The following is a 17,293-nucleotide window of genomic DNA, read 5'->3' on the forward strand; positions in this document are numbered from 1 at the left end:
TTCCCGACAGATGAAGAGTGGTGTCTGCAGTGGATAGGCTCTGCTAGATAGATAGATTTATGCAGCTTGTTGGCAGGCAGCACAGTGCAGACTCAGCAGCAGCACTTGAAGTTAAAGACTCTGTAGGGAAAGAGCGAGGCACATTGATTAGTGTGGACTTACTCAAACACAAGTTCGTATGGCTCTTTAAAGGTCTCTGCTTCTCCCCCCCAACCCCTGTCTCTCCTCTCCAGCTTGCTGTCTAACCCGGTGGAGCTCCAGCTCCAGAGGCCCATGGCCTCTGTTTCTCTCCATCAGTGAGAGGTGAGCCAAGCTGGCCTCCCCGGCCCCCTCCCTGCCCCCGGCCCCAGACCTGGACCCAGACCCGGACCCCGAGCCCGACCGGTTGCACACCCAGGAGGAGCAGTATGTGAGCGAGGGCGAGTCCAGACAGCTTGACACACACCTGGCGGCGCCCGACTGCAGGGACGCCGAGACCATCACAGGTATACGTGTGTGCATGTTAGGTTCAACTTCAAATCTCCAAACATAGCTACATAGTTTGCACATGACAACAGCAATATGTAACACATGCAACGACATGCAACACTTCTTTAGTCTAATGTCAAATGTGTTTAGTTTTTTGTTCCATCAGTTTATAAACTCTAATTAAGGAAATTTGTACAGTTATTGGTTCAAATAATCAGGCACCACCAGGCAGCAGCACATTCACTTTCCTCCCTCCCTGTCCTCTCTGTGATGCTCAGATGTGTGCAACAGTACTGACCTGCCAGAGTTTGAGATCATCAGTCTTCTAGAGGAGCAGCTGCCGGTGTACCGGTTGCGGGCTGACACCGTCTATGGCTACGATCACGATGACTGGCTGCACACTCCCCTCGTTGCACCAGAGGCCAGGTTCGACCTGACCACTGAGCAGATCGAAGAGACCCTCAAATACTTCTGTAAGTCTGGCTAGAGCACAGTTAACCGCAATGAAATGATTCTATGCAGTATCTGTCCGTTTCCTGTGCTGCTGATGCCAGTGGTAAAGCCTGCGGGAACCTTTTAGTTCTTTTGTTTCAAATTCAGTGGAAATGTAGTAGAAGTAGACGAGGAGGGAGACTGGAGATTAAGCTTGTGGGATTTAATCTCTGGGACCGGTGTGGGAATGTGGGGCTTCAAATATGACGGATTTACCCACCTGGGGATGCTACAGTTAATCATTTTTTTGCTGTTAAAACCAAGAAAGTAAGAGCAAATTCTCCATTCAGTTCAAAGAGGGGGTAAACTAGTTCTGTAATATTATTATTTTTGTAATACTAGATTTTACTTGTATTGGGATTCCTTTAAAGTTTCCGCCTTCTTATTTCTTCCCTGTTCCTTCCCTACCCAGCCTCAAACTGCAGATACACAGACACACAAGTCTTGTAATGCATTGTCTTGTAATAAAACATTTGTTTTGCTTTCCTCCTGCCATATCAGTGCTATGCCTAATATACTGGCACAGAGGCTCTGTGAATAGGGTGAAGGGGCTTGTGGAGTGAGGGGACACACTGTCTGCAGAGGCTTTCTCTTATAAACAGGAAATTGCAAATTGTTCTAGGACGTTATAATGAAAGCTCCACCTAGCTGAGTCAAAAGCCCTCTCTACATCAGTAACTATATGTTAATCTGTCCAGATTAATTTAGATGAATACAATTTAATAAGAGTTTTTCTAATCTAAGCCGTTATCCATGTGTCTTTTTTCAAATGACATAAGCTTTCTCACCGTTATCTAAAGTCTAGTTTGTCCTTTCCCTGTTTTAATAAAACTGAGATTGTAGCCTCCCTCCACAAGTTGGTGCCCAAACACTAAACCATTCAGATGCTATGCTCCAGACTTTTGTGTGGTTTTAATCTAGATATTGATTATATGTGTGTTGTGTTTAATGTTTCTTTATTTAATCAGAATGTCTACTATGTATTAAAAGCCCTTTGTAGGTCTTTCAGTTGAGTTGGTCAATGAGCTTGTCTACTCAGTGCTTTGTAGTATTAGTATTAGCATTGTTGTCTTGTAAGGTTAGATGATTGTATTCTGTTATTGAGCCAAACAAAAGTCACGAGGCTGAAGCACAACGTATGTGTGTGTGTGTGTGTGTGTGTGTGTGCGGGGGGGGGGGGGGGGGTTCTGTCTGCAGCATGATAAATGGTAAAGAGCTAGTGTTTACGTCTCTGCGTGTGGCAGGGGTTTGTTTGTGGATGAGGGTTGCCATGGCAACAGTTGCTGGAGGAAGATAGATGTTCAGCGGCCTTGCACATAGCATCAGAGAGAGGAAAGAGAGGAATGAAAGAAAGGCGAAAAGGAGAGAGGCGTGGGAGTTCTGTCCGCCCTTATAAACTAAGAGGAGAGTCCACTCTGCAGCCCGCCATCTCTGATTGGCTCTTTCTTCCACTCTGCAGCCCCTAAATCATGACGCAACTTCTACTTCCGTTTCATCTCCAACTCAGCAGCTGTAGAGCCTTTCCAAAACGGATGTGCGCTCTCTCTCATCTCTCCGTCTACCTCGCACTTACAAACAGGGGCGTCCACGTGGGCGGAGGGTAATTCAGTCTCTGGGCCTGTTATATTGTAGCTGAGCAGTAGGAGTGAGAGAGGGAAAGTGAATGGATCAGTGTTTGAACCGGTTGCTGTTTGTGCTTGTCGCTCATTGTGGAGCTCAGGGAAGAGATGGACAGTGAGAGCAGGATGGAGGGATTAGCGAGGGAGGAATGTGAGCTGGATGACTGGTACTATAAGGAGGACAAGAAAGGTAAAGTACATGTCGAAAATACAGAAAAAAACATTTAATATGTGATCAGTTTAATGGTGGCATCTCTTTCTTTCCAGTACCTTTTAATTGGATTTTCATGCACAGTAGACTAAAGTAGAAGCTGATTTTTATGGCTTGACATTTCCCTGTTACAGTTTGTATTATGACTGCAACAGATTACATTATTTCCTCTGATTTCTAGCAAAAACAAAAACAGCATTTCAAATTTTTTGAGTGTTTCTTGGTTAGTGGTCTTACACTTGAGCTTGTCTTTTTTCTTCTTCTCATTAAGAGGGATTTCCTGAAGCTTTATGACTTTGAATTTGCTCTGCTTTAACATATCAGCTGTCGAGCACGCACTCACGCACGCACACACAAATCCCCATAGTCCGTTAATGTGATTGAATTTTAGTTTGAATGCTGTTAGCTCTCTTTATTTTCAAAGGAGAAACCCAAATGGGCTTTAATGGAGCAAAAACAAAATTATTTTGTGCTGGTTTTAATTCTAACAAGATTACAGAGCTTAAACATAACGTATTCAATAACTTTGTACAGCATGTTATTGATTAGAGCTCTGAAGTCAATAAGAGCTTTTACCTCAGGGCTACAGAGCCAACCACAGTGTGCCATGGAAAACAATTCCTCTGCCCTGCTCTTTCATACACAAACTGAAACGGGTACAACCTAAACATGACCCTCCCACCAACTTGAGAGGATGCCTTTTTGAACTCTCTATGTTACATAATGTGGCTGTGTGTGCGTGCCGTTGTCCACCTATCACACCAGAAGTGATGAAAAGATGAGGGGTCCTTTGCAACAGAAAGGTCCCACTGCTTTCATCCAGGGTTTTTTTTTTCCTCAAAGTGAATGTAGCTCTGCACATGCTTGCTAGCGTCTCCGTTTGCGTGTTTTATGTTACAGTGCTATGTGCAGACAGAGTGGGCCAGATGACGAAGACCTACAATGACATAGATGCTGTCACACGTCTGTTGGAGGAGGTGAGGCGGTCTATTTTTGTCTGCTCTGTCAGCGCAATACAAAGCTGCACTAGGAAGGATTTTTAATTAGTAGAAATCACAAAGTGAGGCTGCAGCAGAGAGGGTGCTGCACTGATTTGCCCTTTTTGGCCAAATGTAATAATATATGTGGTGTGAATAGTTGTGGATAAACCCTTAAACAGAAAGTGATCAAACAAACAGCAAAATATAGAAAGCAGTGAGTGAATTCTGCCTCTAAATTTACCAACAGCGGCTGAACTCCACCCCCGCAGGACAGCAACAAGAACAAATGTAGTTTAAAAATGTTGTATTGTGGGATTTTTGTGGTATTGATGCTTTACTTCTCATTTTCTTTGCTTCCTGCGACCCAACCAATAGAAAGAGAGAGATTTGGAGTTAGCGGCAAGAATTGGCCAGTCGCTTCTGAAGAAAAACAGAACTCTGACCCAGCAGAATGACTATCTGGAGGAACAAGTGGCACAAGTCACAGAGGAGGTCTGCTCACACACACACACACACACACACACACACGTAGATACACCTCAGTTAGGCACTAACTCATAACATTATTCAATCTGATTATTTAGATGAGCTATTTTACAATTTGACAAAACAATCTCAACTCACTGTCCACTTACTAACTTATTTTGTGGCTTTCAATTGTATCTTAGCGTCTTCTGCGGTGGGTGGAGCTTGCACAACATCCATAAAGTTAACAGTCTCCATGACAGTTGAGCAAATGCTGATGAAGTATTATGGTTCTCTGAGCTAGTAAATAAGTAAAAAGCTAGTGAGTGGACCTTGAGTTGTGTTTTTGTTTTGTCACACTACTATTTCCAACTTTTAAGCTTTGTTTTGTCGTGCCTGGTGTCATCTCACACAGCTGTCATTTTATATTTGCTTGAAGATCAACCAGATTGTATTAGCACATCCACACCACATACATACAGTATAATGCACACATTTATGTAGAAACATGCACAAGCAGTTGACATTATCGGTCCTCTTCCAGGTGGCCCAGCTGCACCATGAGCTGAACCTGAAGGATGAGCTGCTACAGTTTTATACCAATGCAACTGAGGAGAGTGAGGATGAGACCGGCAGCCCCCCAACGTTAGCACCCTTTCTTTATAATCATTATCTTTCTTTCTATCTCTAAAAAGTTGATCTAATCATTTAGAATTTGTATGTTTTGGGGATGCCACATCGCAAAAGCAAGCAAAAATGCTACACACATAGCATACGAGTTTAACATTGATTCCTATATATTAGAGTATTGAAAACAACAAGCAAGAGATGACCTTCTAGCTGTGAGTTGGGAGTTTCAGGCTCGCTCTGTGTTTATCTGTCCAAAGGGATAAGAAAAGTAAAGTGGAAACAGCTACAGGAGGCTTCGTTAGGGACACGCTCCAGAGGAAACTCAAAGATCTGGAGGAAGAGAACCTGTCGCTCCGCTCAGAGGTATATCAACATACAACAGAGAAAGAAACACCGCTCACGAGGTAGACATAGCTGAGCTGCTGGAGCTGTATAGCTATAAACTCATTTTTAAAAAGCATCTGCACACAAATATTTGCAAAAAAACTCTTAATTAGCAAGCTTTCGATCAGAGAACCTTTTCAAGGCAAGAGCAGATAGCCCACACACAGCCAAACACACACACACTATGTAAGAAACTGAACATGCTGGGAATATATTGTTTAATCATGGACGTCTTTTTGCAGGCTAACCATCTGAAGTCAGAGACTGAAACATATGAGGAAAAGGAGCAGCAGCTTGTAAATGACTGTGTGAAAGAACTCAGTAAGTCTCTCCATTTCTATGTTTCTCTTTGTGTGCATGTCTAAACTTAATTCTGACTGAATCAGAGCTTCAGCCCTCTGTTGAGTCTCCAAGACATGTCTTCTCTCACGCTGAAACAAACTTTCCCTCTCGGTCCTGTCAGGGTTGTCCAGTCTCCAAATCTCTGCCATAGCGGAGGAATTGGCTCGCAAGACTGAAGATGCATCCCGACAGCAGGAAGAGATCACACACCTCCTCTCTCAGATAGTAGATCTGCAAAAGAAAGCCAAATCTGTGAGAACACACAGACACATACATGAATCCATTTTAACTCAGAGATGACTGTTATTATGCTCTGTTTGTTTTGCTCATTCAAAAACTGCATGTGTGTCTCTAGTATGCGGTGGAGAATGAGGAGCTTTCTCAACACCTGGTGGCAGCTAAAGATGCCCAAAGGCAGCTTACAGCAGAGGTAACGTTCACATCAGTGCACTATCTAGACCACATTTCCTTACTTGTCAAGCTGATACCAGACTGGTTGACTTTAATTCCAAAAGTTAATTTTAATGTCAACAATCAACAGCTCCAGGAGTTGGAGGAGAAGTATTCAGAGTGTATAGAGATGCTGCATGAAGCTCAGGAGGAACTGAAGAACCTGAGGAACAGGAACTACCCTGCAGGAGCCCCTCGACGCTACCATCCCCTGGGACTGTACCCAATGGTGAGGGAGTGTGTGTGTGTGTGTGTCTGAGTGTGTGTACACGATCATCTTCCATTCCTTCATGAGTTTTTGTGTTGTAGGACTCTCTGGCTGCTGAGATTGAGGGGACAATGAGGAAGGAGTTGAGTCTGGATGACCCCGATTGTGAAGAACAGAAGTATGTATGGACTTCTGTATTTTATATTGTAAAGTGTATTGGGACCATGTTATTGTGATTTTGCATTTTAAATAAACTTGACTTTGACATTTAACTTGACATTTAACACTTAAACTACTGTATGTGATATTTTGGGAAAGTTGCTTGTATTCCAGAAAAACAGACATTCACAAAATTTGTTTTTTGATAGACTGGACTTTTATAATATCTGTTGAATTTTATACAGATTACCACAATGTTTTCACACAGCAAGGTCGGACCACCTCTTTGATTACTAAAACATTCATTGTCCCCAGAGGAAGAATCCTACTGACTTTAGTGAACCTCTGACTTTCCCCCTAGTGCCACCACAAGGTTGACGTTTAGTTTTATCTGAAATATCTGGACAACTATTGGATGGTTTGCCATAAAATGGATATTCAAGGTTATATTCATGGATAAATTACCTATAACTAATCGGTAATTAGTGATTTACCTAATAACTTGGTCAGAGTTTTAATTATCAAGTGAAATACTAAACACACTAAACTAAGATGGCACACAGTATAGGCCTATTCCTACTAAACATCAGTATGCTAACGTTGTCATTGAAAGTGTTAGAACTGCTAGCATGCTGTCGACTCTTATCTTCTTTAAATTTTACACTCCCTGTACTTTCATTTAGTGTCAAGAGCTTAAACATTTGACAAAAAGCAAACGTTAAAATCAGTAAATGCAAATGTAGAGAAATGGCTAGTTGCACTAACAAAACGTAATCTCACTGGCTGAGAGGGTTCAGCCAAAACCTTGTTCTGGTTAGCTGACTTTAGAGGAATTGGAGAATTGAAAAATGGAAAATGTCAATAACTTCTGCAGTCACGCCACTGTTGATTGTAAGGGCCACCACGGTAGCTAATGTAGCCTACCATTTTATCCAGAGAGCTACAGGATAGTGTTGATAGTTTGCATGTGGAGAGTCAGTCAGGCTAACTGACTAACCCAGAATGTGTTACATAGTCACAGAATTTTTGGTGCTTCCCTACAAAGCAGCTCAGCCCCCAAGAAAAATCTCTAATAATAATTTTTTATTTAAATTTGCACAGAAATCAAACACTTGCACCACACATTCTGCAGACTATATGGGCTAATACTCTTGTGTTTGGTTGTGTGCAGAAGCCATCGGAAACGTGTGTTTGAGACGGTTAAGAATGTCAACCAGACAGTCCGTCAGCGTTCTCTGACTCCAACCAACTCCAACATCCCGGGCTCCAACCAGTCTCTGTCAGCTCGTACGTCTCCCCAGTCCAGCGGCCTCTCCACACCTCACTCCAGCATGTACGGAGGTGACATCAGCGGAGACAGTATCGCTCTTGACAACCGAACACAGAGCATCCTGATGGAGACCGCATCCAATCAGGATAGGTGAGGAGGAGGGGGCTTGTAGGCTATAACTAATAAGAGAGGAAGTTGAGAGTACCTAAAAGGTTTGTGGTATTCAACCGTTAAAAAAGAAAATAATAGAGAACACCCTGATTAAGTTTTCTTGTGAAATATTAAAATATTTGAATCCCTTGTTAGTTTAAAGTCTAACAACTCGCCGGATATCCCCCTGAGTGATAACTACAGGTTTACACGGGGTTGCAAGCCTTTAAGAAATCTTATTTGGAAATCTAAGGCAAATACTGTATACTATAGTTTACAGGACAAATACTTGAGCTATATGCAGATATGGGTGCAGCTGTCTAGCTTTTTGGGACAGACGGTGAGTGTATCCAAAATGTCAAAATTAGAAGGTGATCTGCAAAAAATTATTAGGGAGAAAGAAATGATTACTACGAAGATTTACAAATTGTTGAACAGCTCCCAGGCGCACATATGAAGTGTACTTCAAGGCAGTTTGGAGAGAGACCTGGGGTTGACCTTTGATACAATTTGGAAAAGTCTTCAGAAAGTCTCTAAATCAGTGAAAATTAAGCTGATTAACTATAAAGTGGTACACAGGATATATTTCACCCCAGTGAGAATTAATAGAATTGGCTTGTATCATATGGTCTGGTCATGTCCAATACTTGAAGCACTGTGAGATAAAGTGAGCCTTTCTCTCGGACTGTAAACATTCCTTATTATTATTGTTATGTCTCAAATTACATAACCTTTGTTACTATTTTCTAGTATGCTATTATTGGTTTGTCTGAGTAAAAAAATACAAATCAGGAGGAAAAGTTGAGCTTGAGGGCATTTTTTTGTCATCTGCATGAATCAAAGAGTGAACCTTTTTTAACTGTTTCTTGAGTTGAGGCTTGAGGATTCGTCAAATGTCAGTAGTGCAGTTTATATAACATGTGCTACAACCAATTGTCACTATTTTCTCAAGATTCATTCATTGAAAAACTTTCTTCCTCTCTGCTCTGACAGCAGCACAGAGGGCCGAGAGAAGAAGGCCAGCGGAGCTGAAGACCTGCGGCTCGCCCTGCGCCGCCTGTCTCTGCGTCGACAAAACAACCTCAGCGAGCGACGCTTCTTTGAAGAGGAGAGGGATCGGAGACGCGGAGGACATGGAAGTCTACATAATGCCCTGGACCAGGAGAGTGTGATGACTCCCTCGGAAAGCATTATGTCCCTTGGGAACCTCCATATTTGGGCTTCACGAGGACCCTACCTCCCTGACAAGCTCCAGATCGTCAAACCCCTTGAAGGTGAGGGAGAAAGGCAGCGTGGGATGAGCTGCAAGGCAGGGAGGAAGTGGGAAAGCGACCAACACCAAGGGGTCGGGGCACAGACAGGGAGCAAGCGGGGCCAGGTGACCGAAGGGGAGAGCCAGCATGGGCGGACACTCGAGGGGGAGAGGGGAAGAGTTTGGGGATGGGCAAGGAAGACTGGAGCTGCAATAGAGAGGGAGAGAGGAAGGCGGTGGGCCAGAGACCGAGCTGGTAGTGGGAAGATAAAGGGAGCAGAAGAGAGGAAAGGGAGACCTCCGTCCCTAATGCTCTTCAACTCTTTCTGGTCTCTGATGCACCGTCACAAGTCAGGCAGTTTCGCATCTCCACATAGCTATTACGACACACAGCCGAGGGGATGGTGGTAGACAGATCTAGACTTGTGATCAAACAGAGGAAGAAAGAGGATTTTGCTATACATCCAAATCATTTGCTGCTGTTCTTTAATTGATCCCTTTGGTATAAAGGCCTGTGATTAAATGATGTCACAGCTGGTGCTGATGGAGAGCACCTGATTGGACATCACTGATTGGGTGGTGGCTAGAAGTGTATTGTACACCTTTGAACCCAGGGAGAGTCACAGCAGCATTTTATTATTCCCCTTGTGATTCAGTGTTGATTTGGCTGCTGTTGGCCTGCGCTGCCCTCTGGTGGTAATATTTCATACTTCATTTATCTCACACCGAAACCTTGCCATTGCTTCTGTTTACATACGTTTGTTTATTTTTATTTACACCTTCTCATTTCTTATATGTACTGTTCTGTATTTATGTGCGTTTTTATAATTATTTATTTATGGATTCCACTGTTTTTTTTGTTTGTTTATTCTTTCACTTCTTTGCCGTCTCTGTTTCAAATTCATGTGGCTGACTAATAAAAACGTTTTCTCATTCTGATTGCTCCTCCATTTCATTTTCATGTCATTCCTCTGCTCTTCATCACTTTGTGGTGTCTCTGTATTCTTGCCATCTTTGTTTGTCATCCTGATCACTGAGGCTTAGTCACATATCTCTTCACTGGTTTTATTCATGGGTATGCTTATTAGACACACCAAGTAGTATCTTAAATGTATACCTTTGATTACCTGTCATTCTTTCATCACATAAACTGCATGTCCATGTGCTGGTACTATATGCGATATTTATATGATTTTTACTTTATTACCATAGAGTAGCTGTTTATTTATCCCTGCACTAATATCATAAAGCCAATTACTACACATGTGTTATAGTTGATGAATAACTGGTGAATTAACAAAGTAAAGCCTATTAAGTCTTTTCACTGAAACCATAGGACAAGTGCTAACAGGTCTTTTCAGGACAACTACACATCAGAAGCATTGCATGTCTGGTGACGATAAAAGAACCAGTTACAAACACAGTATTATCATAAATTATCCAAGCGTTTATTTGTAATAAAATACTGAGTACATCGCAGTTCTGTCTGTTTCTCTCCACTAGGCTCTGCCACCCTTCATCACTGGCAGCAGTTAGCGCAGCCTCACCTCGGTGTGATTCTGGACGCTAGGCCTGGAGTCGTGCCAAAGGGCTACAGGCCCCTGGAACTAGAGCTGGAGCAGGTGTGTGTGTGTGTATGTTGGGGGGGGATGTGTTGGATTTATTACGAGACATAGTGTTAGTCATTATACAACTTTTTTATTGCTCAAATAAAATTGGGATTCTTAGTTCTCTTTTGCTATAGAGGGAATCAAACCCCACTTATGTGCTTGTAAAACCAGAGTATAGTGATGTACAGCAAAGTAGCCGTCCATATCCCTTTCTACTATTTCTCTTCTCAGTAAGTTCAGTGGGAGAAGACGACGCTGATTAAAATACACACTGACCAAAACAACTCAGAACTTTGCTTGGATAGTTTCTGTATAATTAATTTCATTCTTGATATTTAGAGGGAAGTGATACATAACAAAAACCTTGTATGACACGACTTGACTTACTACTTGCAAAGTACCCCTTAACCTACTCCTAATAAATGTTTGTATTACAATAAGAAATAGTATCAACACCGTGATTGCTCTTGTCCACAGGTATATCCATGGGGTGGCTTTGAGGAGGAAGACCCAGGGGAGCAATACTTCCAGAATCTGCCCACCTCCTCGGCCTCTGCCTCACCAGCTGTGCCCTCCACCTCCATCACCGGTGACACCACCGTAGGACAGCCTCCACCCAGCATTGCTCTACCTTCTCCACCCTCTCCATCCCCATCGCCACATCTCAGCAACACCGACGTCCTGGGTGAGGCCATACTGTACATTTAAACTTTCTACATGTAATGTAAACCTTTACATTGCTGAACCTGTTTGGAACGCCTGCAGTGTATCAAAATGAGTTTCTTCATCGACTGTCATTGTGACTTGCAGCTGCATACTACCCAGGCAAATGCATGGCCCACACCAGCTCGACCTACACCTTCACAACCTGTCGGATCCTCCACCCAACTGATGAGCAGACGCGGGTCACACCAAGGTAAGCAACATTAAGGAGTGTGGGGCTGCTTTTTGTGGCCCTTCCTCTTGACTGCCTAAATGTTTCTCGTTGATCTGCCAGAATTTAATCATAATCAAAGCTGCAAAGTTAAAAGCACCCCTAACATATGCCTTATTACTAAAATCCTTATGAAATAATGTGCTTTTATAGGAACTGTGATGTGTTGGGCTCCTAAGGATGCACAATTTCCTCTCTCTTACTGTATATGTATGTATGTGCTTTTAAAAAGCTATTAAAATTAGTATTGTTTTACATTTTATATATTGTGATAACACTACAAATTAACATAAACATTTGATGCTGCTTAATGTGAATCCTACAGTGTGCTAAATGTGCACTCAGTCGGTATTTGACTAAATCCCACAGGAGAAATAAGATCCAAACAGCAGTCACTGAGGGGGGATTGTGTCCACTGTCTGCTAGACAGCAGGAGGGTGCTTAATAATACATGCAGGTACTTATGGTTAGAAGAAACAACATCCCCTGTGCACAGCAAATGTCAGTTAATACAATGATGAGATATCACAGAAGTGAGATTTAAGTTTTTGAAAGCAGCAAGAAGAAGAATCTCTTCAGTGTTTCTAATTCTCTTTGTTCTTTTGTCTTGCTGGCTTTCTTTCCAGTCTTAACCCAGTCCCAGCGTCGTCCTCCTGTGTGATGACCAGCACTTTGTTGGGCACTCCTGCAGCTACACCCTGCACACCCCGCAGGCTCAGTCTCAGGCCGTCCGAATCCTCAACCAACCTCAGGCAAGATTCCAAATCGAAACAAAACTTGTTTCTTTGTTAATGAGTTAGCAGATTATTTCCTAGTCACTTTTATAAAACCATTCACTGAGTTTGTCAAAGTTTCCTCAAAACAAGACCTTTAAGTTAACTTGCTTCTAGTAAGTAAACATACATTTTTTGAGCTTCAAGTCAGTATGATGTTGACTCTCATTTGTTTCCCATGTTTGTGCAGAGACGCAACACGCACAACCAGCACCTCCCTGGGGTTAGTGCGCCTTCTCCAGGAGAGAGGGATTTCAGCAGCGATGTATCACCAGAGCCAGGGCCTGGATCCCGGTCTGGGCAACGGAGGAGTCTTATTCAGCACCTCCATCGCCCCTAACCGAGCGCCTGACCCCCGACCCTCTACCCCTCCCAACTCGCCCACAGGAGAGGGAGCTTCAGCCGTACCAACCTCCGCGGGCTTCGACTTCAAGAGCCCTTCCTACGACAACTTCCTGGCCTCCAAACCGGCCCGTTCCATTCTGAAGGAAGTGACAGGGAGGATGAGGGGACGGCAGAGAGGGAGGGATTGCGAAAGTCAGACAGACGTTAGCGTGACCGTCCACAACCTCAACCTGCTTGACAAGGTGAAGCGTCTGGGTGTGGCTGGAGCTCCAGGGGGCAGAGCAGTGAGTCCCAGCCCTATCCTGGGGCCTCTGGGAGGGCTGCGCAGGTCTGGCTCTCCTTTTGGGCCCGATGGAATGAGGAGGAACCGGAGTTATCCAGCCATGGTTGGGGCCAGCATGGCCATGAAAGCCCCGGGGCCCCAGGAGTAGTCTGGACTGCTGCTGGCCGTTAGTGTAGCCAAGTAGGAGCCAGGCAGGGCCAAGGACTGGCTGTGGAGCAGTCACCTGGAGCCCAAACACTGACTCTGTTCATACTGTACATTGTGGCACTGCTGACCAGTTTCTAATCACTACTGTGTCCACGTGGACACTATCCACTCTGTAGTTCTTTTAGGTGGTGACACTTAAAGGGTCGGTTCCCCCAAAATCCAAAAAACTTCTCTGGATTGTAGTCATGCAGATATCTTTGGTTTTATGCGCCCATATTATGAGATCTCTCTCAAATGCCTCAAAGGTTTGAAACTCCAATGAAAGGTCATTTTTTTTTCACAACACTGAACAATTACATTTAAAAACTTTAAGTTGTCTTTCCAGAAAGTGTCCCTGTTACTCTGGATAATCCACAGACCTCACTATAAACCGTTTTCATTAGAATTACTTTCTACCGATTAAAGTTAATCATTCTAGGAAATTTTTTTCTTTCTTTCCAGGAGTTTGAAGAGAAGATTTATAACACCACTCATGTTTGTCTGTTAAAGCTGGAGTAAGCTTTTTTGTTAAAATTCTCTTTTCATCTCGACAACAATCAATCCATCAAATGCTCTAATATAAAATCTAGCTGTCTCTTGCTAGTTTCTCCAACGTTGCCTGCCCTAGCTTTAAATATGACACCTAGCTTAGCATAACCAAATTGTGGCTACAGCTGAAGTTACGTGTTGCAGCTATTTCTTGGCAACAGTTTATCTACTCCTGGCAGTCACTGTGTGCAGCAGTTGTTTGTCCAGAAATAGTTACAGCAACTCCTCCCTGAAACCACATATTTGTACACATTTTTAGAATCAGAATCAGGTTTATTGCCAAGTATATTTTCACATGCAAGGAATTTGCCTTGGTAAATTGGTGCATATCAATAAACAGAAAAAATAAATAAATAAATAAAAAGTAAAAAAAAAAAAAAAAAGGTACTGCAAAGTCAAGAAATGGAGCTGTACACTTTATGCAGGAATGTACAAAATATATAAAATATTCTCCAAGATATGTGCAAAAATTCACAATATGCAGTATAAGGAATATTTGCAATATACTTAACATGCAGTGTCATATTGTTGAGTCCACTATACACCTAGGGGGAAAGGTTAGGTGCTGGTAGGTAGGTTTTTTAACTTTGGAAAGAGCCAAGTTAGCTGTTTCCCCTGTTTCAGTCTTTTCTGACTTTAATTGACATTAAATTAGATACTGACATTTAATGTCCCCTTTTACGATGAATTTTAATAACTTTGATGACTTTTCCTCTTGGGCCATTAGGTCAGAATTTTAATTTGTCCAAAACTTTCAAATACCCTCAAAAACTAAAAACTTTCCCATCATCCTCTGCTGTACTTTGAGTTTACTAATAATAAGCGAATCTTGGCATGCTCACACGCTTAACTAACATGGTGAACATGTACCAGCTAAACAACTGGCATGTTCATTGTCATTGTGAGCATGTTGTTAGCATGCTGATCTCAGCATTTAGCTCAAAGCACCCCCCCCCACAGAGCCACTATAGACTCTTTGTTAGTTTTGGTAGTTTTGACAGATATCTAAAAATCTGGGCACATAAAACCAATTTTATGTAATTCAATTTTATGTAACTGGGCAAACTGACCCATTAACCCTGTAACGCCAAGTGTGTCATATATGATACATGAGTTTTAGAGACCTATACATCATAAGTGTGATACTTTTTTTCTCCCAAAAACCTTATGTACACAATCAGATACATGTAATGCACGGATAATCCACCAGGGGGCTGAAATTCGTCCACCATAGGTCTTTCAACTGAGACAGCCAAAATGGAGGTTGTCAATCGGTGACCTACAGTCATAACTGTCTTTTGGTCATTGATTTTAAATAATAATTTACCAATTCAGAGAATACAGTAATTTGTGTTTGGTTTGTATTTTTTAAATGGCAAAAAACTACAGCATTAAAGATACCCTGATTATGAACTGCAGTTCAAGTGACAAGAGCAGTTAGGGGAAGATTATGAGGCTGATGATGATAAAAGGTTCAAAACATGTTGTGTTCTGCATGTTTTTTGTTATTTTAAAAAAACATGATGTGGGCAAAACATTGAAATAAATTCTGAATGTTTCAAATATGATACATACATGCAAAGAGATATTCACAAAATATTATTTGGCATTAGGTATAATAACCACTCCATATAAAAAAAAAGAATTTTCTGGCAATTGTTTGATGGTTCAGGCTTTACAGGGTTATAAGCCATATCTCCTGTAAGAGAGCTATTAGATATCTGTCTGGTAAAAATCCACCCACTGCTGTCCACACACAGCCCTGCTTTGGAGACCGACTCTGCTGGCTAGATGTAGTACTCCCACTCTTTCCTTTTATTGAAACACATCCACCAAATCCCACTCACAGCCAGACATACACAGGTGCACTCTGTTAAATCTGCCATCCCACTAGTTGGTATTTGTAGTCTGTGTAGCATCACACCATGCCTTTCTTCTTTTTCTATATTATTGGATTAAATTCCACCTTTTAAAAATGATTTTAAAAAATACACACCAAATAGGCTATAGGAAAATATGCTATCCTCGTCCTCACTCTATTCCTCCAGTCTTACCCCTAACTGAATCCCTCCTGAAGTGATTAGGTGTGTGTCTGATAATACACAACAAGTCATTGAATAGATTTTATGTCAGTATTAAAGATACTTTGGTTTAGTTTCCTAATAGGCCATTAGAGAGGGAAGTTGATGGTGCTTCCACGGAACTGGAGGGATCAATACATGCGGCTTGCAGCTCACAAAGACAATGGAAAGAGGGATGTTGCTAATCAGCCGTCATGTTCGGAAGCTTTTGGAGAAATTAAGCAATATAGTGCCTCAACCATCTGTTTTTGATGATATATGTTCTTCATGTGTTGGATTAAGGGTGTGAAAGAGCTGTCACAGCCATTGTTACAGTTGTGTTTCTTTATTTAAAAAATCCTATGAATTTAAACACATAAAAATGATGTGCTCACTGTATATACTGTTCATTGTCACTAAATTGTCTGAATTGACATGTTTATAAAGGGATCGTTATGTGTAGTGCATAACCAAGAACCACACATCACTGTAAGTATTAGGGTGAGCATGTAATGAGGGTTTTTTCCAAAATAAAAATTCAGTAATCAAACCTTAACTTCATCCTATGATTTTCCCCTGTGTGTGATGCCCTTTCCCTTACATGAAATTGTGACTCATTCAAGACTTTACAATCCTGAAAACAAGAGTCCCAGACAGGAAATCATCATTTATCCTCCTCCAGCAGATGGTGCTCACGAATAACTAAGCCCAGAAAATAGTCAATATTTAAAGAAGCCTAGATTGGGTCTGACCACATTGGGCATTCATAATCTAGTACCCATTCACCATCTGTATCTCTTGTGCTGTGAGGGATGCTTATGAAACCTCTTTAGCCACAGGGTTAACAAGAGGTGAGCATTAAGCCAAAAATACAACTCTGGCAGCTAAGGGGGGAGCATAATTAGAAGAAATTAAATCTAACTCTCTAATGTTATATATCGAAACATCAAATCAACAGCCTCCTGAGCTGAAAGAGGAAATCCAAATACTGGTGGACCATGCTGTATCCTCTTGTGAGTGAAGAAATGACTTGTGCGTTCTCATGCTTTTTTGTCTGATGTATCCCCACAGCCCTATTAGATGAGTTTAAGTACCCTCATCAACACTACCCATAATGTTCCAAATGTGTTCATTAAAATTGATGTCAAACTAGATGTTATTCAACAATATTAAATCAATATATTATATAGAATGTCGGAGTTGACGAGACATTCATGTCTCTCAGGATGAACTGTAATAACTTTGGGGATCCTCTGACTTTTCTTCTAACACCACCATATGGTCAAAATTTTAATTTGGCCAATGCTTATGATTGTTGAAGAATCATTGTGAGCCAGGTTCAGGTGTGATGAAGAAGTTAACATAGAGAGGAGATACAGTGCCAGAATACAACAGCTTACCAAGCGGCAAGCTTCCCTGTCTGAGACACAAAGCCAATGCGGAAGTCCCTTAAACCTGCATTCTATTGAACAG

The 17,293-nt window shown here is 42.0% G+C and overlaps 1 protein-coding gene across 2 annotated transcripts; it reads left to right on the forward strand.

The window, feature by feature from the left end:
* Nucleotides 1-2,592: 2,592 nt before the first annotated feature.
* On the forward strand, nucleotides 2,593-16,370 carry LOC119906972 (trafficking kinesin-binding protein 1-like). 2 transcript variants are annotated; one of them, XM_038724457.1, is made up of 17 exons: nucleotides 2,593-2,769; nucleotides 3,691-3,767; nucleotides 4,146-4,262; nucleotides 4,780-4,880; nucleotides 5,123-5,228; nucleotides 5,492-5,570; nucleotides 5,713-5,843; nucleotides 5,947-6,021; nucleotides 6,133-6,270; nucleotides 6,351-6,427; nucleotides 7,580-7,828; nucleotides 8,825-9,102; nucleotides 10,584-10,702; nucleotides 11,168-11,375; nucleotides 11,501-11,606; nucleotides 12,251-12,376; nucleotides 12,588-16,370. In XM_038724457.1, the coding sequence occupies exons 1-17, from the start codon at nucleotides 2,688-2,690 to the stop codon at nucleotides 13,171-13,173; spliced, it is 2,655 nt and encodes an 884-aa protein (XP_038580385.1). In that variant the 5' UTR covers nucleotides 2,593-2,687; the 3' UTR covers nucleotides 13,174-16,370. The 2 variants fall into 2 exon arrangements, with proteins under 2 accessions (XP_038580385.1, XP_038580384.1); XM_038724456.1 differs by having other exon boundaries at nucleotides 2,598-2,769; nucleotides 8,822-9,102.
* The last annotated feature ends 923 nt before the right edge of the window (nucleotides 16,371-17,293 follow it).

This window comes from Micropterus salmoides, unplaced genomic scaffold (assembly GCF_014851395.1).
Source record: "Micropterus salmoides isolate LMB-PRFRI ecotype aquatic unplaced genomic scaffold, ASM1485139v1 Ms_hic_scaffold_17, whole genome shotgun sequence".
Classification (NCBI taxonomy): Eukaryota; Metazoa; Chordata; class Actinopteri; order Centrarchiformes; family Centrarchidae; genus Micropterus; species Micropterus salmoides.

Coding starts and splice junctions, on each gene's coding strand:
- LOC119906972 (XM_038724456.1), top strand. CDS start 2,688: ATGGACAGTGAGAGCAGGATGGAGGGATTAGCGAGGGAGGAATGTGAG. Junction 2,770..3,690: donor CTATAAGGAGGACAAGAAAG/GTAAAGTACATG, acceptor TTTATGTTACAG/TGCTATGTGCAGACAGAGTG. Junction 3,768..4,145: donor TCACACGTCTGTTGGAGGAG/GTGAGGCGGTCT, acceptor CCCAACCAATAG/AAAGAGAGAGATTTGGAGTT.